This window comes from Gymnogyps californianus, chromosome 1, assembly GCF_018139145.2.
Source record: "Gymnogyps californianus isolate 813 chromosome 1, ASM1813914v2, whole genome shotgun sequence".
Classification (NCBI taxonomy): Eukaryota; Metazoa; Chordata; class Aves; order Accipitriformes; family Cathartidae; genus Gymnogyps; species Gymnogyps californianus.
In genome coordinates this window covers 162,880,414-162,908,361 of record NC_059471.1, presented here as the reverse complement: position 1 = coordinate 162,908,361, position 27,948 = coordinate 162,880,414, and the positions used below count along the sequence as shown (strand labels likewise).

Here is a 27,948-nt window from a genome sequence, read left to right as displayed (position 1 = left end):
CGCCCCTGTGACGTCACGCCGCGCAGCCAATCCCGGAGGGGAGAGCAAAACTGCCGGCTTTCAAATCCTCCGCCTCCCCCGCCCGCCCCTCCCCCATCGTCCCCGGCGGCGGCGTGAGGGCTTGGGCCGGCGCCACTCGATCGCCTGCCCCGGCAGCTCAGCGGCGGACGGCGGCGCCGGATCCCTCGCGGCGCGGAGGTGAGGAGAGGAGAGGCGAGGCGAGGCGAGGCGAGGCGGCAGCCGGCGCCGGCACTGTCGGTGGCCGGGGGAGGGGGGGTGTGTGCGTGAGGTGAGGCGATCCCGCAGACTAACCCCCCCCCTCCCCCCCCCGCCGCCGCCCCGGCTCCTCGCGCGGGGGGGGGGGGGGAGGGGGGGGAGAGGGCAGGAAGGGAATGCCTCGCAGCTCTCCCACGCGCACCCCTCCCACGCGCACCCCTCCCACGCAGAGGCGAGAGTACCCCTTCGTGGATGCAGGTCACGCGTGTCCGGCCACGGGAGCCCCCTCCACGCCCCCGCTCTCCCCGCGCGCCAGGCGCCACGCGGCACGGCGGGGGCCGCCCGCGCGTGGGGCGGGAAGGAGGGTATCGGCGCCGTCTCCCGGGGCCCGTTATGTGGGGCCGGGGCGGGAGGGGGGAGCTGTCACGGGGGCCGCCGCGGAGAGCAGGTGGCGGCGTGGCCGGCGCTCGGCAGCTTCCTCGGGGGAGAGAGGAGCCCTCGGCCGTCATCGGGGGCAAGCCGCGCTGGGAGGCTGTCAGGGGCTGGCTGGAGGGTAACCTTGGGCTGTCACCCAGCGCTCCCGGGAGCCGGGCCCTCCGTTGCCGGGAGAGCAGAGCAGAGCAGAGCAGGCTCCTCCTTAGGAGAGCACAGCAGTTAGCTGGTGTGTTGTGTCCGTTGGCGTGGACAAACTGTTGTAAATAAAGCATTCGGCTGAACTAACTTTTTTGACTGTCGGGAAGCGTACAGCTTTGTACAGTCTTTAAGTAACGAGGAAACCTCTCTTTAGGCACTTCCAGATCTTGTTTTTATTTGCCAAATGTACTAACTCTTCTTTTTTTTTTTTTTTTTTTTTTTATCTTTCCTTGTGGAAGAACTAGCAGTGAAGAGACCTCTGGTAGGTTGACAATTGGGTGCGGCTGACATGTTTGCAATAAAACATGCTTCAGGATGTGATGATGAATTTGTATGTTGAAATTAGGAAGCAGCCTGTGTGTAAGGTGAAGAAAGTAAAAGGGGATTTAAGGGAAACGGAAGCAAAGGGAGTGAGTACACCTGTATAGAAGAGCATCATAGTAGAACAGAACTCGTTTTTTAAACAGTAGAGTGATGAGGTATTTAAAAGTAAAGTTAATAATTGAACTGGGTGAACAGACTGACTTCTTTGGATCCTAACTTTTGTTCCTGTCTGGTAAAGCCTTCATGGGTTGGAGGATGTCCTCTCTTTCTTCCTTCTCAGTGTTGGATTGGCAGAGGTTGGGAATGTCCATCAGTCTGGTGTCTGCATGGCCTGGTAGGGGTGGAGTAAGTTATGTGAGCATCTTCCTACTGGCAGCACCTACTTGAGAGGACAGTCATCCTAGAAAAGTGATGTTGATCAACCTTGGGGATGTTTCTTTCCTGCTGTGTCCAAAAGCAATACTAAAGTTGATGAAAACTGAAGAGAAGCAGTACTCTGGGGAAGCTGAAGGCAAATATTTCACTGCTAGGTATCAGGAGGAAAGGATGTATGTGCAACTTTCGTTTAGGGGGTGTTTTAAAACCAGTGCTATTGAGCTCAAAGAGCTGCAAGAGTGTGGGGCCACTTCTAAGTCAGACAAGAATGGAAGGGAACCAGTTTTCTGTTGTAGGAATGAACCTTCATCCCTACTGACACCAGAAGTCTGTTTTATAAGTAAGTTGCTGAATGAATGGAGGCCAGTTACTTCATGAAGTGATTGATATTCATTAAATAATGGTATGCAGATGCTACTAGGCATGGCTGGCTTCAAACTTGTGCCTCAACACAAAATGTTCGCTAATCCATCATCAGTGTAAGATCATCCTGTTTAATGTGTGTGATAAATCTGTGTGGGACATCCGAAAGGAAAGAGAACCCACAAACCTGAGAGAGAGTTTTGTATGCAACACACATGATGTTTTCAGCAGCTCGGTGCTTCTAGAACTGTGCTGACGAGGGCACTGCTGGGGATATCACTGAAAAGGAAAAACAGTTGTGTTCATTCTAGCTTGCTTTGGAGAACAGGGGAAATGTACAGTGTGTATAATTAAAGGATGGGGTTTGGGGAGAGAGGAATGTTACATTTTAATTTTAGAAGTGTTGCGGCCTTAATCCGTAGTTTTAGCTACTGGTTATTTATGAAGAGTAATAATTCCATCAAAACCCAAATCTTGTCAGTATTGGAAGAATCAACACCATCTGACTGGCTGGCTTTGGAATATTAATCTAGCCTAGCTGTCATAAGTGAGCTATGGGGAAAACGCTAATGACACTGAAAACTCAATTCGATATCTCGGGAACAAAAAACACGTTAGTGTTCAGATAAATATGATTATTCATACAGATTATATATTGTAGTTTGCTTTTTTTATGTTGACAGTTTCTTCTAATTGACAGCTCCTAACATTTGGAAAAGCAGAAAAATGGCATCAGAAGACATCACTAAGCTTGCAGAGTCACTTGCCAAAACCAAAGTGGGTGGTGGACAGTTGAGCTTCAAAGGCCAGAGCCTTAAACTCAATACAGCTGAAGATGGTAAGAGAAAATACCATTGTGTTTGGGAAGTGTCTACCTGAAATTCTAAAGTCTTGTGGTAAACCTCCTGCTAATCCTGCATGGCCAAGTTGTCATAATATTAGCTGTGATGGAAGGGTCTTTCAGCTACAGCTGCTTCTGATAGAGACATTTCCTCCCCTTCTTGTACCCTGCTTTGACCTGCTACACTGTGCTACAGTGGCGGGATTGGGGTTTGGGTCTCTGGTGTATGATTCTTGTTTTCTTGCTGTTCTCTCCAAGTGCTTTTGACGGTCACTGTGCGTTAGAAGTCAGTGCTCCTTTTAAAAAGAGTAAGCAAGTGCATGACAGCACTTGGAACAAGCAGATGCTTCAAAGACCTGCACAGAGGAATGGGCTGATATGTTAGTTCGCTGCAATAGTCCAGTTTCTTCCCAAATTCTGATCAATTGGTTAGACTCTTGGATTTTTTTTTTTTTCTGGAATATCTCTCTTGCTGGCGTTTGTGTGTTTCCCAATTAAAATGTCTTGCAGTGGCTGCTAATGTAGTAAATATCTGGAGAATATGTGTATATTCTTAGATCAACATTTCTGCCACATCAAGAAACAGCATGTTCTTCAGAGAGATTGTTTGCTATAGTGCGTACCTTTTTTACTGATTCCAAAGGTGGTGCTTTTTTATATGCCGTTTTAGTATCATTGAATCATAGAATAGTTTGGGTTGGAGGGGACCTTTAAAGGTCGTCTAGTCCAGTTCCCCCTACAATGAGCAGGAACATCTTCAACTAGATCAGGTTGCTCAGAGCCCCGTCCAGCCTGACCTTGAATGTTTCCAGGGATGAGGCATCTACCACTTCTCTGGGCGACCTGTTCCAGTGTTTCACCACCCTCATTGTAAAAAATGTCAATGTAGTGCAAAGCCACTGAACTATGGGGAAAGGCTTTGGAGCTTCAGAATGATAACAAGTGCCCAGTGACAGGAGAGATTCTGCAGTCTGCTCCTGTGTCTTGCATAGGATTACCCTAGAGTTAAATTGTTCGACCCTGACATATTTGCTAAACAGGCATCTACTTTTGTCAGTCCGTGGGAACTTCTTCCTGTTGATGTGGCACTAATTCCCATCAACTTTTAGCTTAGTCCTTTCATCTTTGTAGGCACATGCACTCTAGCTCCTAAACCATGTGCTGAATGGCAGAGGAATCTTAAGGAGTAAGTAAGGAAACTTACTTTTGCAAATAGGAGGATGGCTATCAGAGAATAGAACTAGAAATAAATTATGAACAGGCAGGGTGGGGAATGGAGAACGTTCTCTCTAGTGACCTGACATTTTCGCTCTGTTCTCCACTGCTGTTTCAGGATTCTTTCAGATAATGTTGCTCAGCTGTTTTCACTAAGGGTAGAGTTGAGCAAGTATTGCTGCATCAGAGTGTTACTGTGCTACCTAAGATGATAGTTAAAAGGCCAACTAGACTGTCTGCTTTTTGCAGCTGAAGAAGTGATCAAGCAAATTGAGGAATTTGATGGCCTGGAAGCATTGCGCCTGGAAGGCAACACAGTGGGTGTGGAGGCAGCAAAGGTCATTGCCAAAGCCTTGGAGAAGAAATCAGAGCTCAAGGTGAGATCCTCACGTGGGTGGTGGTGAAGGGGAAGAAGTAATGTAGAAATACTGAAGGCCTATCTATGCTCTTCCTGCAGTAGCCTGTCTTGAGTTAGCCCCAAAGCTTGCTTGGTGGTTCTTCCGGTAGGAAGAACAACCATATGAAAATATGGCATTGGGGGACTTTGGGATAATGGGAACACTTTCTGCTTTCCTAATCGTTCCTGCTCAGAAGGCTTCCAATCTTAAAGCTGGGAAGCTGTGCAAGGAAGAATCTCTCTGCAGAGGCAGCATCTGTAAACAAAGAACTGTGGCAACAAAACTTAAGTTCTAATGGAAAAGCTGGGTCATATCCTCTGGAGAATGATCAGATCTTCTGAAGAATGAGTCTTCAGAGAGTGCCTGAATAAGGAAGAAATGATGAAGGAAATGCACCAGGAGGTTTTTTCCGTGTCCAAGCTATGTTTCCCTACTACTGTTCTAGCCTAATGTTAGGAGGATGCTATGCTGCTAGAGGCACTGTCCTTTGCAGGAGCGGAGTATGAAACGTTGATTCACGTTAATCACCCAAGTGTGGCTTTTCAAGCAAGTTCAGATTGTTGAGGTCCATACCTTAGTAAAATCTGCATTCCTAATGTATCCTTCAGTTTCCTGCTGCCTTTTCCTGTGGTAATTTTCTCAGAAGAAAAGAATTCCAGCTTGAATGCAAGCAAGAATTCTTGTATGGTGTTTTTTACAATGTGCATTTCAGTGGCTTTAGGTCCTTGCAAGTGAAATAATTGTAACGTTAGTTCTTGTAGCTCTTTAGTACAATCAAATGACAAGCCCAAGGGAAGGCAAGCAGTATTAAGCTGTCCCAAGTGATGTAATGTAGCTTGTATGTGTAAACCTCTGTACAACTGTGTTATCCTAAATATTTTAATGGTTTCTATCTGTGTGTTTCTTATTTTAGAGGTGTCATTGGAGTGACATGTTCACAGGGAGACTAAGGTCTGAGATCCCTCCTGCTTTGGTAAGTAAAAACTAGATCTGAGACTTCTGACTAATATAACTTCTTTTCTCACCTGTCATGCTTTTTGTGGGAGTATGTTTTTTAGCACAGAGCTGATCTTTACGCTGTTAACACTAAGTGTCTCAGAATAGGTGAGTGATTCTTTTTTGCTCCTTCTGTATGAGGTGGAGAAGAGTTGTTAAAAGGTCAAATGCAAGTCCATGCTAGTGAAGAAGCTTGTCACTGGGGAAAACATCCTCATGATCCGATAGATGGAATGGGAACTAAGCTTTCTAAATAAAAGCATATGGCCATCTCTTCCAAGAGCATTATAGAGCTCCCTGCCTCCTTGAATCCTGTGAAGCAAGGACATGATAAACTCAACAGAATGAAAACAATATTTCTTTTAGCAGTGTAGAGGGGGAAACTCACTTTGAAAAATGTGTATTTGACCTAAAGGGATGGGATAACTTCTTGGTAACTGCCTTATGGTTATCTTTAGCTTAATTTGCACAACTTCTTCTCTGGCTTTAGATATAAAGTTTTGTTTCCCCATGCAGCTTTGCCGAATGTCTTCAAAGTGGAAATTTTTTGCAGCATCACTGTCATACCTAGCCACTGCAGTGATGCTGTCACTAAAAGTCAGTCCGCTCCCTCCCACCCACTGCCATCTGTTTCCTTACAGATCTCTTTGGGGGATGCACTCATCACTGCTGGAGCCCAGCTGGTGGAGCTGGACCTGAGTGACAATGCCTTTGGGCCAGACGGTGTGCGTGGCTTTGAGGCGCTGCTGAAGAGCCCCGCGTGCTACACCCTACAGGAACTCAAGCTCAATAACTGTGGCATGGGCATTGGTGGTGGCAAGGTAAGGATTGTCTCCGTTTTGGGAATGAGGTCAGAGCCAGGACTTGGCTTCAGACTGCCCTACACAAAATCACAGAATGGTTGAGGTTGGAAGGGATCTTTGGTGATTGTCTAGTTCAACTCCCCTGCTCAAGGCAACTAGACCAGGTTGCTCAGGGCTGTGTCTAGTCAGGTTTTGAATATCTCAAAGGATGGAGACTTCACAGGCTCTCTGGATAGTGTACCCCAGTGTTTAACAATCCTCACAGTAAAAAAAGGTTTTTTGTGTTTAAATGGAATTTTCTCTGCATCGGTTTGCGTGCATTTGTGTCTGGCTCTGCCTTCTTTACACCACCTTATCCCCTCATCCTGTTCTTCTGGCTGTTCTTACACATGGATAAGATCTCCCCCAGAGCCTTCTCTTCTCCAGCCTTAATAATCCCAGCTCTCAGCACTCTCCCAGTATGTAAAATTCTCCAATTCCTTAATCATCCTTGGGACCCTTTGCTGGACTCACCCCAGTATGTCCATGTAGGAGCCTGGAACTGGACACAGTACTCAGATGCATTTCACAGGGCTGAGTAGGAGAAGGATCGCTTCCCTTGACCTGCTGACAATGCTTTTCCCAAGGCAGTCCGGTAGACTTTCTTTGCTGCAAGTGCATATTGCTAGCTCATAGTCAACTTCTCACCCACTAGGACCCCCAGGTTCTTTTCTGCCAAGCTATTTTGCCCCCAGTTGACCCCCAGCTTATGCTGGTACATGGGGTTATTCCTTCCCATTTGCAGGACTTCGCATTTCCCTTTAAACCTAATCAGATTCTTGTTGGCCCATTTCTCCAGTCTCAAGATCCCTTCCCTCTACATGTTTTCATGGATAAAATTCTGAAGTATGAAAAGCTCATCTGTTTTTCCAGGATAGGAAGACAGTTCTATCCTAAACATTAGATTCTATGTCAAGAGAGCTTGTAGCCTTGGATTTGAGAGAACAGTATTACCAAGCCTAGCACTGAAGGATGCCTGTTGGATGAAGCAGAAAACCAGGACTAACTGTTGTTATCACTGAGACCCTATATGTTTGCCTGTTTAAGAATCAAACGTTCTTAATGGGGTCAATGTGTTCTAGTGTTGCAAAATTATCACTTCTTGCCTAAGACTGTAGTGTGCAAGTGTTGTAATTACAGACAGTTTTATTGTATACCCTACTGTAGAAGCAGGTACACTTCAGTGGTGACTGAAGTATTTCTTGAAAACTGGATATACAAACCACATTTGGGTTCCTTCGGAATGAGATACTGAGGTAGTGTAAACTGCTTGTTTTATCTTTAGATATTGGCAGCCTCTCTGAAAGAGTGTCACAGGAAATCAAGTGCCCAGGGCAAGCCTCTTGCTTTGAAAATATTTGTGGCTGGCAGAAACCGTCTGGAGAATGATGGTGCCACTGCCCTGGCTGAAGCCTTTGGGGTAAGTACCAAACCAGAGCTGCTTGACAGCAAATTGGAGCAAGGTGTGCTTAAGTGCTAATGTTAAAGATAATGCACACAGAGCTTGCCTCAGCTTGGAGGCAGTGGCTGGTTATTGGTTCACTAAAGTCGTGATGTTGTTTGCTGTTGAAACTGGAGTCTTCAACAAGTGCAATTAGAATTGATGATTGAATGTTTCTGTGACCTAAGTTTCCAAACACGTAACTAGTGGCTGTGTAAAGTAGTTACTTGAGGGAGAAACAGGCATCTCCTGAGTAATTTAATAGTAGTCCTGTTCCTTCTCCTCCCTCTGTGCTAATGGAGGTTATCTGGCACTGGGGTAGGTGTACCAGCTGACCTCTTGAGTGCTTCTTTGCCTTGTTGTTCAATCATCTGGCAAAAGCAACCTAGTGTTTTTACTAGGATCATCCTGTGAGGGCTCTAAATGCTGCCTAGCTTTCTCTAGCTGTCACTGGCCAACTTGCACTTCGGTTAGAGGAAGAGAATTCATTGTGGTTAGGGCCACCTAATTCCCTTTTCTTTCCTCCATTGCTGCTAAAAGTGACTTCTGAATTATAAAGCATATTGTCAGGTATATTAGCAATGATATTGCAGGTTATAGGTTGCTCTTTTTGTAAAGAGCTGTCTGGGTGTGATTTTGACTAATCAGTAATCATGGCAAAAATAAGACTTCTTAAATACTTGAGAGGTGCGTAACAAAGTGATTCATGAGGAATTCAGGCTGAATGGCACTACCAAAATGGGATTCATTACTGTGTTTTATGACATGCTGTTTAGTCCATAAACAGTGTTCATACTAATTTTCTTACGGGTTTGCTTCTGCAGTCAGGGTGAAATGTAGATCTTAATTAAAAAAATATTGTATCCAGCGATGTTGCTTGATCTGTTTCAGGGTTGTTGAATCACAGGTGAAGAACTCTTGTTTTAAGGTATCCTAGAGCAGACACGCTGGGAGGATGCTACATGTGACTCTAAGAATCAGGGGCTTTATATTAATCTGACACTTCCTATGAGCCTGCAATTTCACTTAGATTTGTGACATAAATGCTGGTAAATAGTTCTATGTAGAAGAGCTAGTGGAGTTTTGAGTTGGAAGAAAACAATTTTAAGCAAATCCTAAGGAGTGGAGCACTATACTCTTGAGTTGAAGTATGTCTCCTAACAGCTTTTTTTCATCTGCATCCTTTCCCAGATCATTGGGACTCTAGAAGAGGTCCATATGCCACAGAATGGAATTAACCATCCTGGCATCACGGCGCTGGCCCAGGCCTTTGCTATCAACCCACTGCTTAAGGTTATAAACTTGAATGACAACACCTTCACAGAGAAAGGAGCTGTGGCCATGGCAGAGGTGAGTTGTTCTAAGCAGTTGCTTTGGGTTTGTCTTCTGCCTCCCAGTCTTCTCGAATATAGTTAGCATTAGCACTTCTGGCTTGGTGGAGCCACATGCCACGCTGTGGTAGGAAGGATGACCTTCCAGGATTGATAGGACATTCATTTACTTGCAGGTCTGTACTTTCAAATTTGTGCTGTCTTGCAGACTCTGAAGGCACTTCGGCAGATTGAAGTGATCAACTTTGGAGACTGCCTGGTGCGTTCAAAGGGTGCTGTTGCTATTGCTGATGCTGTTAAAGAAGGGCTTCATAAATTAAAGGTATTGTCGTCTTGCTGTTCAGCTTTGAATCTCTTTTGAAAATGCCTTGTTTCCCATTTCCTGGTTTTCTGTCCATTCTCCTAGCACTACTGATTATTTTAAAGTGGGATTCACTTCAGTGCAGGCTCTCTGCTCACAAGTCAAAAGCAATAAGCTGTATTGTAGACCAGTGGTATCGCCACATCCAGCTAAGACTATTCTACATGGAGGTGTACCAGTGATCTGTTTAGACTCCACCTGATGTTTTTGAAGCGGTTGGTTCAGCAGAGCAAGTGCTATTGAAGAAATCTGATAATGGAAGTATCTGATTTTAGAACCTCTCCAGAGGATCATGAGCAGGGACTGAGATGTTCCTCTTCATGAACAGCTTGTAATCTCTTCAGCATTTCAGAGTTCATGCAGTTAATGCTTTTTCTTTGTTAGGGCCTGTATCAAAGGTCCAAATATTTTTAGTTTTTTGGCAATACCACAGCCTCCTACATCAGTATTTGCACAGGACTTGCATTTGACAACATTCTAGACAGGCCTAAGTCCAGTCAGTAATGTAAGTAAACTAGGATCTCTAGAAACACATGCCATGGGTCACAACTGCACCGGGACAGATGCGGAACGCATAATTCCTAATCTTGCAAGCTTACGGTCAAAGACAAAAATTCAGCTGAGTGCTAATATTTATTTACATATATGAACCTGGTACAGAAAGAAGTAGGTGCTTTGTGGTGTGAGATCCGTTGCTCAGCCTTCTGCTGGTTCTACTGGAACTTATGTCTGAGTCTCCCAGGGAAACTTAAGTAAGGATTCTAATGGGGGTATTGAGATGAACAGCCAGAAGTTAAATCCTTTTTTTCTAGAGCAGAAGTGGTTAAGGGAGGGCAGCATGAAGCAATCATAGATGATTCATTCTGTTCAAGGACTGTTTCCCTTTTGCTGTTAATATTAAATCTCTTCTCAGGAAAGGATTGATTGAGCACAATGTGGAATGGTGGGGGATGGTGCCTGTCTGTTGAATAACTTTACTTTTACTACAGTCTGTCCACACTGTTTCTCTGCTGGCTGTGTTTATCAGAAGTAGTACCACTCATAGTTTGTCTTTTGAAGGCCTTAGCTTGCAACGTAGATGTTCAAAAGCAAATGTGCAGTCCATTTAGTATAGTAGCTATCCTTCTTCAGTAAGACTTACTGGTGTGTGAATTCTGGAATGCTCTTGTGACCCTTGAATAAGTGAAGATCTCCAGGCAGCTGATTGCTAAGGACTGAAATGTCTGCTACCTTTTAGGTGAGCAGTCAGAATGGTCTGGTCTCTGTGGCTGTTCTAGTAAAGTGGTTACCTTCAGTAGTGCTGCTCTTAACTAATATGTTTCAAAATGCCCCTTTTAGGTGTATGAAGTAGGAGTATGTGTCAGGTTTTATTTGCAATAAAAAATACTTTTTTTTTTTTTTTTTGCTAAGAGCCTCTTCAAATGAGATTCTTTTCAGAACACTTGTGAGCACATGAAGCTTATGGAGATGATAGAAGTTAATAGGAATTCAGCAAACAAATGTTCTGCTTCTTAGGAACTGAATTTGTCCTTCTGTGAGATCAAACGAGATGCTGCTCTGACTGTTGCTGAAGCTATTGAAGATAAGGCAGAGTTGGAGAAGTTGGATCTCAATGGTATGTAAGTTTGCTAGATCAAAGTATGTCTAATCTGATCCGAACGAGAAACCACTAGGAAGAATGTTGACAGTATCACATATTCTAGTCTTGCAGTTGTCAGCATTTAAAAAATGATACTCTGAGATTAGCTGAATTTGGATGACCTCGGGACAGGAAGCAGTTAGATCCTGAAAGTTTTCTTAAGCCATGAACTCAGTTAATTGTTGAAGTTAAGCAGTTCCGGTACATCTCGTAAGGTGGAAAGATTAAACTGATACCTATACCTGTTTTCAGTAAAACTTTTGAAATTGTTCATTGTCATCTCAGATATTTCGTACTTGCAAACAAAAACCTCTGTGCGCGTCTCTGCAGAAGAGTGGGAGAACTTTGACCCATGTTGGCTTTTGCTGTTCATACCTTGAGTCACTGCATTTCAGTGGTACTATGCCATGTGTCCTTGTTTTAGAATTGCTGAGAACAAGAGCTGTTTATAGAACTAGCAGGAAGTCTCTCAAAGACACTCTGAAAAATTAGGGGGTTTGTTTGTTTCCAACTGTTGTGTAATGCTGCTGAAATTTGTTTAACAACTGTTTGATTCTGATAACTGAAGTCTGCGTTACTGTCTCTAAGGTGTTGTGTAGAAAAGACTGATAACTGTTCAATTTCAGAAATAAGAGATAGACAAGAATATACAGCTAAATCCTCAAAAACAAACCTGTGTGCATCTGTTAAGTCTACTCCCTTTCTTCTGTCAACCTAGGTAACTGTCTGGGGGAAGAGGGATGTGAGCAACTCCAGGAGATCCTTGAAGGCTTCAATATGGCAGCTGTGCTGGGATCTTTGAGGTAGGCAGGGTACCAGAGTTTAAATCAGAAATTTCCTGACAATTTTCATCCACACTTTCATTCACCTATCCGTTTTAAAATAAGAACGGTAACATTGCGAATGGATGTTGGTCTGAGTGTGCAGTGTGGAGCACAGTCAAGGGATTCCATGAGCAGGATAAGCCTTGCATCTTGTTTTCATTGATGGACTTATCTTAGTGTTAGTTATTGATTGCATTCCTCACTCTTTGCTTGCCATTGTCAACTGAGTGACTGAAGCCTGAGTGTCCTCTTAATCTGTTGTAGATGGAGATGTACTTCTTGCAGTAAGACTTGAGGGGAGGCTGCTTTTTTGTTCTTGAAAAAATGTTGGAGTTCCAGTGTACAGGAATTGCAAGTGTGTAATTAATGTAACATGTAACTCTCGAACCTTAGTGATGATGAAGGGGAGGAGGAGGAGGATGAAGAGGAGGAGGATGATGAAGAGGAGGAGGAAGAGGAGGAGGAAGAACAGCAACAGCTGAAGGAGAGAGGACAGGGAGAACAGGAGTCACTGACTCCTAAGAAGATAATTGATTCACAGGTAAGCTTACTTCCAGATGCATTCTTGTTTCCTCAGCTGGAAGAGAGTAAAGAAGGAAATGAGATCTGGAGTGAGTCTGAACTTGGAGTGCTGGCAGGAGTTGACATTCCTGCATGGGCTGGCGCTGTAGTAACAGTCAGGGAGATAACATGCAGGAAATAAAGAAAATGGATGACTTAGAAACGTGTTTTGTTAAAGTGTGCATGTGCGCACATGCATGGAGGGAAAGACGGAGTAGCGGTTGTAACAAACACGGCTAGAAAAAGTCTTCCCATGGCCAGAAAATGGTGGGAACCTTGTACATGCAATGCCATGCAGTCGTGCTAGCATGTTCTGGCTATTCCAACTCTGGGCTCATTCCAGCCTCAAATAGTTTTCAAATAGAACAAATCCTGACCTGATGTACCTGTGTCCTGACCTGTCCTATGTGCCTTTGCTGTTGAACCAATTTATTTACTTCCAAGAGTAAACTTGAGATGGATTTTTACTGTTTCAGGATTCAACTCCAGTGCCATCTCCTCCTGTGGATGTTGCCACATTCCTTGCTTTCCCATCACCAGAGAAGCTGCTGCGGCTAGGACCAAAGTGCTCTGTGCTGATAGCTCAGCAGGTAGGTGAGCCGGTGGTCTTCTGTGCTTGAGTCTCTCGCAGAATCATTTAATCCCCAGAGGTGATAACAGTCTCTCTTGAGACCTAGATTTGCATCTTCTCCCCAGTGATCCCGAAGAACCTTATGGAAGTAGATGATGCAGTTAAGCTTATACTTGCACCAGAGCTTCTGCACAGGGTAACTTTGTTTCACAGTGTTGCTTATGCCTTGTGGTATGGTGAAAGCAGGACATGTGGCAAAGGCAAAACTGGTATCAGTCAGCTGAAGGCTGTAATTCTTGTCACAGCCCTAGCAGAGACCCATCTTCTGTAGCTGGTAAGCAGTGAACTGAATGGCCCCTGATTTTTTTTTTTTTTCCCCCCCTTGTCTTTCAGACAGATACGTCTGATGTAGAGAAAGTAGTTACAACTCTCCTAAGGATATCCTCAGTCTTCAAAGATGAAGCCTCAGTGAAAACAGCAGTGCATGAAACAACAGGTGACTGGGCCTTTCTTCACTTCATGGTGGGACCTGCTTCAGTGTCAAGGACACCAGTGCGATGCAGAGGAAGGCGCCTGTGGGCCAGGCCATTGGACTGTTTTGTCCCTGGCAGCAGGAAATCCCAGATAACAAAGTACCAAGCTGTGCCATGCTGTTGTGTGGAGTGAAAGTAGACATTCATTCTGAACTTAGCATACCTTGTGCTTCCAAAGCTTGATGATGAGTGTCTGTTGTAGTTGCTGTCTTAGTGGACCTGTGCTGCCCTTACTGCATCTCCTTGATGCTGGGCTGTCAATAGCCAGTAGTTCTGTGTTCCAAAGTCAGTTACTTTTTCAAGGCTGTTGTATTTAAAAAGTATTTTGCAGGAAGTAGCCTCTCCAGTGTAGTATTAAGAGAGTGTAGAGAGAGACCTCTTAGCGTCTCTTCTTATCAGTCTGAAACATGTTTAATTTCTTCAGGAAGCAGAGATTTGCAGCATGGGACAAGGCACAGAAGCTAACGTACAGCAAGGGGCTGTTCCTCATTGTATATTGTGGAGCAGTGATTTGGGTTAGGTCTGATTTTTGTGTGGACTAATAGTATCCCTTCATGTTCTCACTTGGAAACAGGAATTTCCAAACGCTCCTAGGCATCTCACCACTCACTTTCATCTTTTCCAAATCCCTCAGCAGTACAGTTCTCCCATACATGAGCTACCTATCAATATTGTGCAAAAGAACTGGATCAATTATTTTTAAGACCACTTAGAGAGATTTGCTGCAAACAAATGTGCATTTCCCTAGTTTGGAATTTCTTAGTTTGGAATACATATAGATAGTGAAACTGTGTTAGCTGTTGTCTGTAAAACAGTAATGTAATAGAGTTCTCTGTAGTTGGTTATGGGTCCAATCAGCCAAAAATAGTCAGTTGGCATCTCGTTGAGCTAGTCCTGGTGTTGGCTTACGCCCATTATAAGTTGCCTCCAACAAAAAATGGAGCACAGGATATTCTTGTTGTCTGAAGTGCGCTTGTGTATGTATTTATCTCGATAGCTGTTCCTTACTACTTCTGCTCCTTAGGGAAAGGTAGAACCTGGCAATTTCTTTCTTTCCAGAAAAGTAACCATCAGCTGACGGTGAGGTCCCTGGTTAATGTCTGACACTGTTCTACAGGCGCTCTAGTGGGTTCTGCCCATTCCGAGAAACCAGAACAGTCAGAGGTCAAAATGGGTGCCTTGCCTACCTTGTAGACATGAGAGGCTAAAGCATTGGTTTGCCCATAGCTTGTGGCAGAATATTGGTCCTGAGGGAGCCCAGAAAACAGCTGAACAAGTTTTCTCATTGTGTTTTCATTTCTTGTGGTTTCAAATGAAAGGTGAATTCTTGCTGGCCTTTAAAACATCAAGGCTCTAACTCCTGCTGCTCTACTTCATCTGATCATATTTATATGCATGTATGTACATAGCATGCATGTTCAAATGCATTGAGTAGAGCATTTTGTGATGTATTGGACTGAGGTCAAATAGCATGTGAAGCTTGGCAGTGTGGGAATTTTGGGGTGTTTTTGTGGTGTGTGTTGGGGTTTTTTTTGTGTGTGTGTGTTTGTTTCCTTTGTATCAGGCCTTATACTTAAGGACTGGGTTTTACCTGTCTCAGTGTTTCAGACGTTATACCTAGTCACTGCGGAGACAACTGGAATCTTAACAGATATTACTTCCCAAAACTCCTTTAACAGCTGATATTCCCTGAGGTCCTGTATGATCAATCTTGATCTTAAAATCCATAACAGCGTCCCTTTCTGTATTGTTTAATATGATGCGTTTCTTTTTAGATGCCTTGATGAGAAAAGCCTTCACTTCTGCCACATTTAATTCAGATGCATTCATCACAAGCCTCTTGATCCACATGGGACTACTTAAGGTGAGGAAGCAGGAAAGAGTTAAGTTATGGTCTGTTTAGGCTGTTGAAGACCAGACTGGCTGGGTTTTGGGTAATTATGTTGCCATGGAAGCAGCTGGGTGCCTGTGCATGCCTGATGCCCAGGGACAATGGAAGTCTGCAGGTCCAGCAGAAATTGCAAATTACAAGGTTGCATTAGGATGAAGGAGGTGTCAGCTCTTTGTGCCTCTTCTGTTTAATGTGCTCTGCATTCTCAGTCATTCCCTCAAGGTAGGGATGGTCAGGTAAGTAAATAGTGCTGCTGCTGGACTATGGTGTCTATAAAAAGCCATGTCCAGGAGTCTAATCTACAATATTGTTAGTTAATGTGGTCCTTTAGGGCACCTCTTAGTAGCATAGCTCAAAAACATATGTCCAGCTCCTCGTGCTAGATCAATAGCATTCAACTGCATGCTTTGGAGTGTCTTTTGCCAAATACTAGAGTCAAATATATAGTTACATGAAATAAACTTTCTTACAAGAAAGGGTGGAGGGTCAGTAGGAAGCCTGCAAATTGCGTTAGAATACCTGTAGCTTTACTTTCAGTGAGATGACTGGGGAGGGGTTCTGTCTGCAAACTTAAGGAGCACCTTTGCCTACTTGTGCTACAAGGGTTAATGTTTCTTGCTGCCTCAAGACCTAGAAGCTGAGAATGGAAACTTGGACCAAGACAATTCTAAACCACAGAATAGCCATAATCTATGTTATAGCAGCCTGCTCTTAATTAGATTTATAGATTTCCTTCTGGTAATAGCCAGCTTGGGGTACAGACAGCTGTTGACGTGCTTGGATACATCTTAATTTCCTAAAAATCAGTTTAGCCTTTCCCTGTGTACATTGGACCAATGCTGAGCCTTCCACTTCTCAGACAGTTCAACAGAACCAGAGATGGCTTTCTGTTCTGCAGAATGCTTGTTCGGGGACTACCACCTGCCTCTTATCCCATACAGAAAATAGCAAATATGCATGAGGCACAAGTCACAGACTTGTGTTCTAGAAGAACTCTTTCAGACCAGGAAGTGGCATTGATAATAAAGCCCTTGAAGATCAAGATCAGCCAGATGATTTTTTGTCCTCTGTGATACAGAGGACTGTTGATGAATTGGGCATATGTGGAGAGGGAGCAGCTTCCATCATTTTCTGTCCCACATAGCTGGAAGCACACGAGCAACAGGTATTCTTAGCACCATGAAATAAAGGTCATACGCCTAGGAACACAGGTCCAGATCCTGCCTACAGAATGAAGGGCTTTAGTTGGGATCGCAGTGGAGAAATAAATGAAAACAATGTAAGAGTTGGGACATCTAGGTAAGTATCACATTAGGAGCACGAATAACTTATGCATCATGTAAGCAGAGGAACAGCAATAGGGATGACTATTAGCTTTATCTTGTACATAACTGAGAGACCAGTTCTGGGAATACTACATCAAGTTCTGGAGGAAGCCTGCCTAAGAACTGGAGATGGTACAAAAATGAGCTACAGAATAATACAAGAAAAATTTGTGTAATTAAGGCAACTGAATTCTTTATGAATTGAAGTTGGGTGAAATTCCTTAGGTGAACAGTTTGACACAGGGCCTCTGAGAAGATTTAGCTGTTTCACTTGCAAGTTCATTACTTCCCTTTCCCCATTGTTGCTGCTGTCAATGACTAGGCTCTAACTGATAAGTACGAGAATGTTCTTGATGCTGCTTTATTTCAGATGCTGGTGCTGGGAGGCTATGGAGTTGGCTACCTTTGTCTTGAGGAACATTGCACTTAATCTAGTGAGCAGCTTTTTCTCCTACAGTGTATGGCAGCACTTCATTCAACGGAGAATTCATTGCCTCTATGAACTAGAGTGGATTAGACAAAATGGTGATTGTCTGATGTCTGACTTCCTTCTTCTTGTCCTTTTCTCAGAGTGAAGAGAAGATCAAAGCTGTCCCAAGCCTCTATGGTATTCTTATGACATTGAACCATATGGTCCAGCAGGATTATTTCCCTAAATCCCTGGCCCCAGTTCTCTCAGCTTTTGTCACAAAGTGAGTATTGTACTTGCCATGCAGTCTTCTCCATGGGAGCTAGTGAAACTGAGGGTTAACAGCTACATGCAACCTGTTCTGTTAAAGCCCACTAAATATCTGTTCTGAAATTAAGGATTAATAGTTTGATAGGCCTCTGCTTTTATCTTGCTTGCTCCAGAATGCAAGGCTTAGAGTAAAAAGTCTTGATCCTAAAGAAGAAATGATGGAAAGCTGGCTTTGCAACTAACTGGCTCTGAAGCTGAGACTGATGCCAGTCACGGAAGAGGTGTTTTGAGCTTAAGGAAACCTGCTGGGTTTCTAGCCACTGCTTGAGTGAACTATGAGTACACTGGATCTAACTGTGCCCTCCAAATCATCCTTCTGAGTATGAGGGTCAGCAGAGCTCTACCTGAATTCTCATGCTGTGTAACACTGAACACAAGCAGATGAAAACAGTGCAAAACACAAAGACTGAATTTGTTCCTAAATGAAACTGTTCCTACTGTGACAGCAACAAAGCTAGTGATTTTTTTGAGAACTAAATTGGGAGCGTAAGTGTTGAAGAAGCTGCTTCTACTGCCTGCCTCTATTGAATGTTGTTACTTCTAGTATAGGTATAGAATCAACGCCTGCCCCCACCAGCTTTAGTTTCTTTAATGTCTTAAAGCATAGATAATGCAATAGCAGTGGAAGACATATCTCTTCTGGATTAAGTCAGTGTGAACTGTAGCGTTGATATGATTTAGAAAAAACACCCCAAATAGTCCTTTCCTCAAGAGAGCAAGGACTTCAGCAGTCAAGGGGAGAAACAGTTCAAAATTGTCACCTTAAGCAAAACCAGCAGAGGTCTGAAATCCATTTGGAACTCAGTGGCTCTTTGGCTCAGCATGGACCATGTGCCACATAGGGTGAGCAGCTTTTTAACAGGTTCCAGAACAAGGCTTAAGCCTTCGTGATCTTCCTGGTGTGGGAAATATGCCGAAGCTTGGAATCTTGTGCTGATGAAAGGCAGAGGAATCAAATACTTGTGGTCAGTACGAAACATGGGCAATAGGGATGCAGTCAAATATTGGTAGTCAGTCTTTTCTTAGGTCTACTGGGATTGGAAGCAGGCCAGTTGTGATAGGGGAGAATAATTTTTCCAAGCGTTGGTGTGGCTGAAGCTGTCAAAGCTGATGCATAGCAGTGGTATGTGTCCAGCAACCAGCCATGCTAAGGTCAGTTTTGGAAAATAAAATTATATAACTAGCTTGCTTACACATGTGCAAATGCTAACGTAGAGGTCCTTCTGGTGGAACAGTTTGTGTTCTGTCTCCTCTCTTTGGCTTGATCAGGCTAAGAATTAGGCAGTTACAAGCCAATGAGCATATGCTTTACCAGTGGAACAAATATACCTCCAACTCAATCATTACAGGTTTAAGCAAGAAGTATCAGGACTTGCCATGTGAAGTTGTCCAGACAGATCACTGGATTTCTCCTGTTTCCTACACTGCTGCCTGTGCCTGTGATCTTGCTTGTTGATCAAATAGATATGTACAGTGTAAGGATCCAATACCAGCCCTAAAATAAAAGGGTGAAGAAAATGATGGCTTACTTCATCAGGCGCTAATTATGCAGAGACCCAGCTTGATCAAAACAAGTACCACTTAGTGTCTATCAATCAGCCCCAGTTTTCCAGAGGATTTAAATCACTTGAAGCTGGGAATAGAGAAAAGGGGACTTTGGTTCATTGCATTTGGCCCTTCTAATCGCTTATGTCAGATTCCAGTGCCTAGAGTAGCCTCATAACTCAACTTGACGTGTCCTTCTAAACAGATTTGCTCACAGAAGACACTTGTCCCCCTCTCCTTGTATGTGTGTATGTAGGCCTCTCCCAGGCTCCAGGCCTGCAAAATACCAATAAACGTTTTTCATCTGTAGATGATGCTGTATGTGACAAAGTAAGAGTAAAATTCTGGTCTTAATGAATTCATCAACAAAAATTCCATTGAATCCATAGCCAGCGTTTCGCTACAAGTACAAGAGGGGAAAGTCTCTTTCTGAAAGTGTGAGATTGTTCAAACGTTCTGTGAAAGTTGTGTGAGAGCCAAGAGCCTCTCACAGGAGAAGGCAGGTCAGTCTGCCTGCCTTTGGTATGTAAGGGTGCTAATGCCAAGCCTGCAGTGTCCCTGGTGGGGACATGAAATTCTTGGAGCTGAAGCTTTCTCTGATTTGCAAACCCCTTTGTTGCAAGGTGTGATATTATCATAGGGAAACTTATGTCCTGTGCAGCATAATGAAGTCAACACTATATATAAGCAATATACCTTTGTGTTTTATAAATATATGTATTTCTTAAAATGCTTTCCCTAAGGGAAAAAGGAGAACAGCTATTAAATCCTTTACAGTTGCCTGGAGAGAACAATAACAGTTCAAGAACCACAAAGGCCAGTTAAAACAGCTTCTCAATTAACCTACACCCCTTGTCTTTCCTTGGAATTCAGTCCGAACAAAATCACGTCCTGACCTTAAATCAAACCTCTAACTGGTCAACCTAGTACTCTGCAGAGCTCATTTGGGCTCTGTTTCTGCAACAAATCTACTTCCACTCTGTCAAACCCATGAGTCCTTCATTTGCAGCAAACTGGTATGCATTTTTGTGGTATTTTCTAGGTTTTTCCTTTAGGATTGGAGTTAGCTCCTTTGGGCTTCTAGAGCTGTAAAGTTCTTGTAGCTGCCTAGGGTAAAGCTCTGCTGCCTTTTGCTGCAAGGGGCTTACTTCAGAGTAGTCATTCTCCTCCTTTCTTTTGTGACAATTTGTGGTGATGTAGGTAGTGTTCTCCACTCAAAAATAATAATAAAATTATGGATACAGACTGTAAGCAGCATCCATCTTACTCTGCTGATGTCCTTATTTTCTTTTTTTGGACACAAGAGGGTGCTGTGAATCCACATGTGCTTTCCCATAATTTTTTAGGTGGGCATACTGAAAGTATGTGGATGTCTGCCTGCCCAGTTGTGACTTGCTGGAGGTGGTGGTGGGGTTTTTTTTTGTAAGGGTTGGGTGGTTGTTTTTGGGTTTTGGGGTTTTTTTTTTGCTGCTCTTTGCTGTTGGATTGGATCACATCACTGGCCTCTTTCAACAGTCTAGCACAGAGTGGCAGGCAGTTTAACTCCACAGCAAGTAAGGAGGCTCTTAGTGTTAGAGGAGGCTTGGTGTTAGGAGCGGAGGCTGAGGGAGCTTGGCTGTGATCTACATCAGCAGTTCAGTTTCTCTATTTCTGAAAATGGGGAGCTGCCTAGACAGAATCAGCCTGCTCATTGCAAACAGGGCTGGGTCTTCCAAAGATGAAGACTGGAATACCTCACCCAGCCACTTCGAAGATAAACTGCAAGTTGTAATTGTGTCCTGTCTGTTCAGTGTGGGGCACTGAATGGCTCTTGGGGGAATAAAAAGGGTTAACTCTTCTCCAGATGTGCTTCTGTTAAACCGCAGCAGACAGGGAGCCCTATACCAAACCACCTCTACAGCTATTGCTATAAATCCAGAGGTGAACTTCTTGCTCCTACCTAGATATTCCAATCTTTATTTCAGCTCACCCTTCTTTCCCAAATTGAGTAGACCTCACTGCTGTTAATTATTAAAGGTTATTCTGCTGTGGTGGGGTATGAGAGAGGTAAAATTAATGATTGCCATTCTCAGAACAGTGGAAAACATTAGATTCAAATTCTTTGGAGGAAGTTCCCTAGTAGGTGGATACAGACTGTTAGAAGTTTCAGTGATGCTTAGAGAACAGCCTGTGGAAACAGAAATACACGTTGCTGGGAGGTGATGGGAATGTTGGGGAAATTTAGCCCCATGTTAACACTGCTGTGACTGTATATTTCCATCGTCTAGTTTCAAGGAGCAGGTTATTCTGTGTGAGGTAGACCTCGCTCTTGCAGTCTCTGTGCGAGGCCCTTTCAGATGATGTTCTGCAGGTTCTATGGGCTATTTGTAAGGCACCCTGAAAGGTGGCCCAGCAAAGCTAGTCGGGTGTTACTTGACCTCGGGGTGCGGAGGGCAGGAGGTTACATTGCCTCTTTTAAAGACTTAAAAAGCCCTGAAACCGAAGTCACCATCGAGTCATAGATAGCAGATGACTTGGTGAGAAAAGATGTGAGTACAAGCAGGCTTGTCTTCTGTGTTTTGGGGCCCTTCTGTGTTTTGGGATCCTAAACAGTGGATCTATATGGAAAATCCCATTGCCAGAAGGGAGGGAAGGGGGCTTCCACCCCCACCCACTTTGTTCTACCCAAAATGAGACGCTGGGCTGCAGAGATCAACAATCTGTTGCTGATTTTTGTACATGTGGAAATAAATGTTCTGATTCTTGGTTGTTGTCTTCCTGACTCGGACTCAGCAAAGGAGAGAGAATTTTCCACAGCAAGCTCTGAATGGGAAGCAGTGATCCATGCAGCAATGAGGGAATGGTTGCAGAAGAGATAACCGAGGGGAAAAGATGTAGGCTTTTGGGCATGCAAGCCCAGTGCATTTGAAATAGTGTTTATTTGCTCATTCAAAGTCAGATACAAAGCGGTTCTTAAATTTAGTATTTTAAATCTATCTCTCTCCTCTTTCCACAGACCAAACCGTGCTCTTGACTCCTGTTCATTTGCTCGTCACATGCTCTTACAAACACTCCACCAGCTGTAAGAGACAAGAGACGTGCTGCTGTGCCCTTCCCTCCTCATAGGACTGTTGTCAGCAGAGAACTCAGAGCTGCGTGGAGAGGATCCCAGAGCCCATACAGACGTGCTGCCCTTTCTTTTTTCTTCCTCTTTTTTCTTTTTTTTTTTTTTTCCCCCCATCCCCGTAGGAGGTCTGTCCTTCCTTCTGCTTTCATAAACTTGGACAAATCCTGCTGAATTTTTTTTTTCTACTCCTCATGAAGTGACTCCCTGGTCTGCAGAGCAGGTGCTTATGCTAGAATAAGTCAGTGCTGCTCTGAGCTCTGCGTGAATTGAAAAGAAGAGTTCTCCACTTTGGTTGCATTGACAAGGGTGTGCCAAGGCTAACACAGGGCCCAGAAGCGCTCTCATCAGGATCAACCCAGTTGTGCATTTTATTTTATTTTATTGGACTGTGACTCCTGCCTGATAGCATTCAGCACTGTGCAGGAGGGAGCCTGCTGCTTCCCCTGCTTCTCCAGGTCAGGGGAGTGCTTGATCCCCTTCTGCTGCTGCCGGGTCAGAGGGGCAAGGTGTGCTCCCCTTTGTTTCTTCTTTCAAGTCCATTTGTCAAAGGCAGTGTGTGGCTGATTTGTATTTTAATATACTACCCTGCTGCTGTGGCTTGGAATATTCGTGTAGTGTGGCTGACCCCGGTGGCCATTGCTTAAGGGAGCAAGCATATTTTTATTGTAAATTTTTTTGCCATGGCCTGTGTTGTTCCCTCTTCCTGCCCTTTCCCTGTCCCTTCCCCTTCTCTTCCTAATTAAATAGGCTTGGTTTGGAAATGAATACAATTCATGAAATCCCTGTGGAATATGTGTTCCGTTTCTCCTCCCTTTGGCAAAACATTGGGACTGTGTGCACTGTTCACGTTTGAAAGCTGAGCACGTGTAAGAGCACAAAGAATTAGGGCTGTGCTGATCGTTCTTGGATAGGGCTGTGCTTTTTTCTTGCTCTGAAGGAGCAGCAGCAGATGCCCCTAAATCTCTGCGTGGAGGATTGTCCATGTGCTTACACATGTTTGTGGCACCTACCTGTACCGCTCCTGAGCACGCAAGCTCACAGGCTGGTCCTGCTCCCTCTTCTTTCAAGCCTCTGAGAGTCAGCACATCTCTTTCTCTTTAGGTAGCAAAAGGTTGTTCCTTCCCTTTCTGTTTTCAGTTGGAGGAGACTATTCATCCTCCCTTGGCCGACCTTACAATCGATGTGCAGTATAAATAGGACCAGTGCCAGGAAGAAGTCAAGGAAATGGAGTTAGCTGTCCCTTCGTTGTGAGAGGCAACGTGTACCACAGCTGGCAGGGTGCATGTGCTTGGCCTCAATGCAGGAAAAGCTGGTGTTAACTCACAGAATGTGCAGGCAGCATGGACAGAAGAAAGGATTTGGGGCACTGGATTGAAATAAAGTGTGTGGTATGTGTGAGACCTACTTGCATGCACTCTCTGCTTAAATTCCTCCAGGTTGTGAGCCTGTTCAAGGCAACCACTGGTGAAACTGAGGTGGCTGTGGGAAGTTTTGTGTGGCTATGATCCATCAGGCACAGGAAAGCAGTGTCTCTCGTTGCTCTGGCAGGGGAGGTGCTGGCCTTCATGTAAGAGCAGTGTCCCCTCCTTAAAAAAGTCTGCCCTAAGGCTAAGAGCAAAATGCATTTTCTCCCAGTTTCTGTGACTGAAGCTGGAACTCCTCTATGTCCAAATTGGTAAAAATCAGCTGAAGTGAAGGTACCTGCACCTACAGAAGGAGCTTCAATCACTGCAGGCCGAGCCCTGCCTCCTTCGCCTCATCCCATCCCGTTCCTTCAGCTGTCAGTTGCAAAAGCAAATCTGTTAAGTTTTGCCATGAGCTTGAGGGCAAAACCAAGACATAAAAGAATCTGTATTTTCTGCAAGTCTTGAACCTAGCATAGCTTTTCTTGAAGCTCCCTAGCCTCTTGCTGCTCTTCGCGTCCCTCTGCCCTGGAGGAGGGTCATGGAGAAAAGGAACGTGATGCAGAACGGAGATGCAGAGACCAACCCAAGGGGTTAACCTCTACAGGAGGCCATCTGCAATGGGTCCCATGGAGCGTGTTGTGGGTGCAAGTCTGTCCGACAGAGCCTGCGAAGGTCAGAGGGATGCTGCTGCTTGCACAAAGACCTGTGGGCCAGGTCGTGGAGAGAACCTATGCGGGAAGCTTTGAGCAGCCAAGCCATAGTAGCAGAACAAGTGTGAGTTGTTGGTCCCTAAGTTTCTTTCTTTCAAAAGCAAACAATATTTAGAAACAGGATTTTCCTAGTCCTGGTATTCAGTGTCAAGATTAGATGCCTATAGGAAAAAGGAGTGTGTGAGGGTAGAAGTGACAGTCTCTGCAGAAGACAGATTCGCTTCTAGGTAAGACATGGACTCAGAAGTTCCTTAAAACTGGCTTATGCCTCAGGATTGGGGGGGGTGGTGGAAGAAAAGAGGATGGGAATTGCTAACTCTGGTTTCCATTAGAAGTTGCTCCCAGAGGATGACTGTTTCCCAGCGGTGCCCTGGAGGAACATGGGGTCGTTCCAGGGCTGCTTCAGCCTGTCTTGTGCAATCATCTCACCCCAAAAGCACCACTGTTGTCAGAAGTATTTTTAATTTGAACTTCATTAGTCCAGCAAGGCAGCGGTGGTGCAGAGCTCTGTCTGCATGGAGCAGTTTTGGGTGCATCTGTGAGCAGTGAAACCCTGTAGAGGTAGTAATAGGATCGGGCTCCTTGCAGGCAAAGGTGAAACATTTTCTTTAATGGAAAGCAAAAGTATCTATCATCTGGCCTGGCAGAGGTGGGTTAAACCCCACCAAGTGGAAGTTCAAGTGTGCTGCCTTCATATCCCATGCCCCATCAGAGAGAGCGAAGACCGGCTGCCTCCCTGCCACCTCGGTAGAAGCTAAAGCTGGCGAGATCATTGCTGGGTAAACGAACAAACTAAAAGCCTGGGGGGAGGCTGGGGAAAGGGCAGACATGGCACTTTTAGTGCCTGGGTGCCTGGTACCACACCTCGACCTCCCCATGGTCCTCCAGCAGAGCCCAGGCCACCTCCAGGGAGGTGTTGCTGCCCACGTGGTTGGCCAGGCAGGGATCGGGGCTCCTGGCCAGGGGAGATGGGGCGGGGGGGGCAGGCAGTGGGGAGCAGGGTGGGCTGGACAGTGGCCAGGGTTGTGGTGGGGGTGATGGTGGCTGCGCAGGTGGTTCCACGTCAGCTGGTGGACAGGGTTGCCGCTGAGATGCAGGGTGGCCAGCAGCGGGGCAGAGGAGGTTGTCGTTCAGGTGGAGGTGGTCAAGGTTCCCCAGGCCCCTGAAAGCGCCCGGCCGGAGCTGCTCCACCCCGCTGCCCCTTAGGTGGAGGGCAGTGATGTCTGGCAGGTCCGGGAAAAAGCCGGCCTCCAGTGTGGGGAAGAGATGGTGCTGCAAGGTCATCTCGGTGGTGGCACGGGGGATGGCAGTGGGCAGTGAGGACAGGCTGGCGTTGGGGCACTGGACGCAGCACTGCTAGACAGAGTGGGAGCCGCTCGGGATGCACGAGGGCCCAGCTGCACTGGGGCAGGGTGAAGACCACCAGCCAGAGAACCAGTGCTGGCCGGAGCACGGCTGTAACACAAAACAGGCACCACTCCCTTCACCTGGCTCTCCCTGAGGCCAGCCACAACCCCAAAATGAGTCTTGGTGATGTGCAGGCAGTGAGATCCCCAGGGTGACTCCTGCCAGCCAGGGCAGGTTCATCCCCTCTAGACCTACATCCCCAATGGTCCTCCCTGCACAGCAGAGCGGAGATGAGCATGAGAGCTGGTGCCTCCGAGCTGCTCATCGCTTCAGTGTGGTTGGGCCATCACCCTGTGTCACAGGAGCAATAAGCACCCCTGGGAGCCTGCAGGGACGGAGGGGATGCCGGCCCAAGGCAGCGGCCAGGCAGGCTTTGGCCACCTGGCAGTGGGGACGCTTGCTGACCCTGGCCAGCATTTCCATCGCCCACAGGTGGCACAGGGATGGGACATACTGGTTCTGGCAGCTGAGATGATTGCTGAATAGGGGAAGGGCTTGAAGGGGAGAGAGACATTAGTATCAAATCTTTTGTCCGGCTGCAGATCTGCTCGTGTTCCCTGGGAGAGCAAAACGCAGAGCCAAAAAAGGGAAATGAGAGAGGCAGGGAGGAAAACAAAGGCCTCCATGCCCTTCTGCAAGCAAATGATGTTTCACACAGGCACTGCCACCCCTGGCCTCTTCAAAACAAGCAAAAGAAACAAAATTAGGTGAACAGAGGGCTGTAAATGTGGCATGGCCCTGCAGCCCACCTTGCCAGCTGCCTCTTTCCTTTTGCTCAGGCTTACCGCCGCCATTGCAATTTTGGCTGGATGTCACCTTTCTGCCCTGCACCTCCATAGCTCCTGTGACTTATGCAGCCAGGAAAGGAAAGGCAGAGCCCTGGAAACAGTGAGTGCAAATCCCACATGGGCTCTGGCCAGGCTGGTGCTGCAACACGCCAGGCTTTGGCTCCCCCGCGCCGGTGCTCCCGGCCCCCTGCAAGGCAAGGGGGAGGTGATGTCTGGGTTGCTGCCCTCTCTCCAGGGGTGCTCTACCCTTCCTCCCCCCTCCTCCTCCTTCTTCTCCTCCTCCCGTGTTTCTGGCTCCGTCCGGCGAGCGCTGCTGGGAAAGCGACACAACGGGGCCCATTCAGCTCTCGCTTCTGTGAGGAGAGCAAACACCGGCGCAGGAGCTTGGCAGCAGCTGGACGGGGGTGGGGGGGGAACGCTTCCCCCTCTTTTTTTGCCGCCTCTTGAGGAGCAGGTACCCCCAACCCCCCGGGTGCGTGACCCCCCCAGGTGTGTGGGAGGGGGTGGCGGGATGGTGCCTGGCCCATAGCAGTGCCCAGGCACAGGATGGGGGGCTGAGCTGGGGGCATCGTGTTGGTGGCACTCGCCGGTGGCTGCGCAGGAGATGGGTGACGCCAGTGTGTGCGGGGGCCGAGGCAGGGCTGGCTGTGGTGGCGGCAGGAGGGCAGAGTGGGGGCATGGGATGATGAGCCACGGTGGGCAAGGGGATGAGCACCACGGTGGCTCCACGAGTTTGAGCCTTGCAGACGCCACTGCTGCTGCTCCCCAGAGCTTAGGGGGGGTGTATTGGCCATATCTGCAGCCCCGCCACCCCCTCTGTGCTCACCCCAGCCTTTGCGTCTCTCCGGCACCTCCACCCAAGGGGCTCGCTCCTGCCGGGCCAAAACCAACCCGTCCTTCCTGCAGCTAAACAGTGGAGATCTATTCCAAAAACTGCTATGAATAGCTTGGGTGGTGTGGGGAGCAGGAGCAGGGAGCGTGCAGGGTGGGAGGCGCAGAGCTGGCCAGGGTGGCCCGATGGGACATTTGCAATTAAAAGAAAGGTGGCAGCTCAGAAAGCCAGCGTGATCACATCCCCTGGGTGGCTATACCTGCTTGCCTTTATGAAAAAACAAGCCTTGATTGTAGAAGGAGTACAGATCAAGACAATTTTATGCTAGTGATATACAAAGAAAAGGGGGTGGGGGGGGTGGGGGGTGTCTGCTCCAAGGCAGTTCCCCGCAAGTGACCCCATGCTCCTGCCAAGCCCCTCATAGGTACTCCCAAATGTCCCTCAGGGAGTTTAGATGACCCAGGTAAAAGCTGTTTCCAAGTGGAGACCTGCTATCTGTGACCTTCACTCCTCATTCTAAACATTTCTTTTCTCCTTCTTCCGCTCTCTTCCTCATTTATAACCTGTAAAATCACAGTGTGAGAGCAAGAGGTGGTGAGACCTGCCCCACTAGGTCACAGCAACAGCCTCCATGGCACCTGATGCCGGTAGGCAATGCTGTTAGGGGACGCATGGGAGCCTGGCCCCTCTCCTGGCCTCACTGCCGTCTCTCCCCGGCTGCAGGTGCCCTCTGCC

General features: G+C 46.2%; 1 protein-coding gene across 2 annotated transcripts; it reads left to right on the top strand.

Moving 5' to 3' along the window:
• Window positions 1-127: 127 nt before the first annotated feature.
• On the top strand, window positions 128-22,849 carry RANGAP1 (Ran GTPase activating protein 1). Of its 2 annotated transcripts, none has more exons than XM_050910169.1 (17): window positions 128-198; window positions 1,095-1,111; window positions 2,612-2,749; window positions 4,217-4,344; window positions 5,279-5,338; window positions 6,003-6,182; window positions 7,489-7,623; window positions 8,836-8,994; window positions 9,184-9,297; window positions 10,852-10,951; window positions 11,694-11,778; window positions 12,193-12,340; window positions 12,837-12,950; window positions 13,325-13,427; window positions 15,240-15,328; window positions 17,251-17,372; window positions 21,960-22,849. In XM_050910169.1, the coding sequence occupies exons 3-17, from the start codon at window positions 2,638-2,640 to the stop codon at window positions 22,027-22,029; spliced, it is 1,719 nt and encodes a 572-aa protein (XP_050766126.1). In that variant the 5' UTR covers window positions 128-198; window positions 1,095-1,111; window positions 2,612-2,637; the 3' UTR covers window positions 22,030-22,849. The 2 variants fall into 2 exon arrangements, with proteins under 2 accessions (XP_050766126.1, XP_050766116.1); XM_050910159.1 differs by having other exon boundaries at window positions 1,089-1,111.
• The last annotated feature ends 5,099 nt before the right edge of the window (window positions 22,850-27,948 follow it).

Bases quoted from the DNA above. Each gene is read 5' to 3' on its own strand.
- RANGAP1 (XM_050910169.1), top strand. From the start codon at position 2,638: ATGGCATCAGAAGACATCACTAAGCTTGCAGAGTCACTTGCCAAAACC. The intron at 5,339-6,002 runs GTAAGTAAAAAC...GTTTCCTTACAG, and splicing joins CTGAGATCCCTCCTGCTTTG to ATCTCTTTGGGGGATGCACT. The intron at 13,428-15,239 runs GTGACTGGGCCT...GTTTCTTTTTAG, and splicing joins AGCAGTGCATGAAACAACAG to ATGCCTTGATGAGAAAAGCC.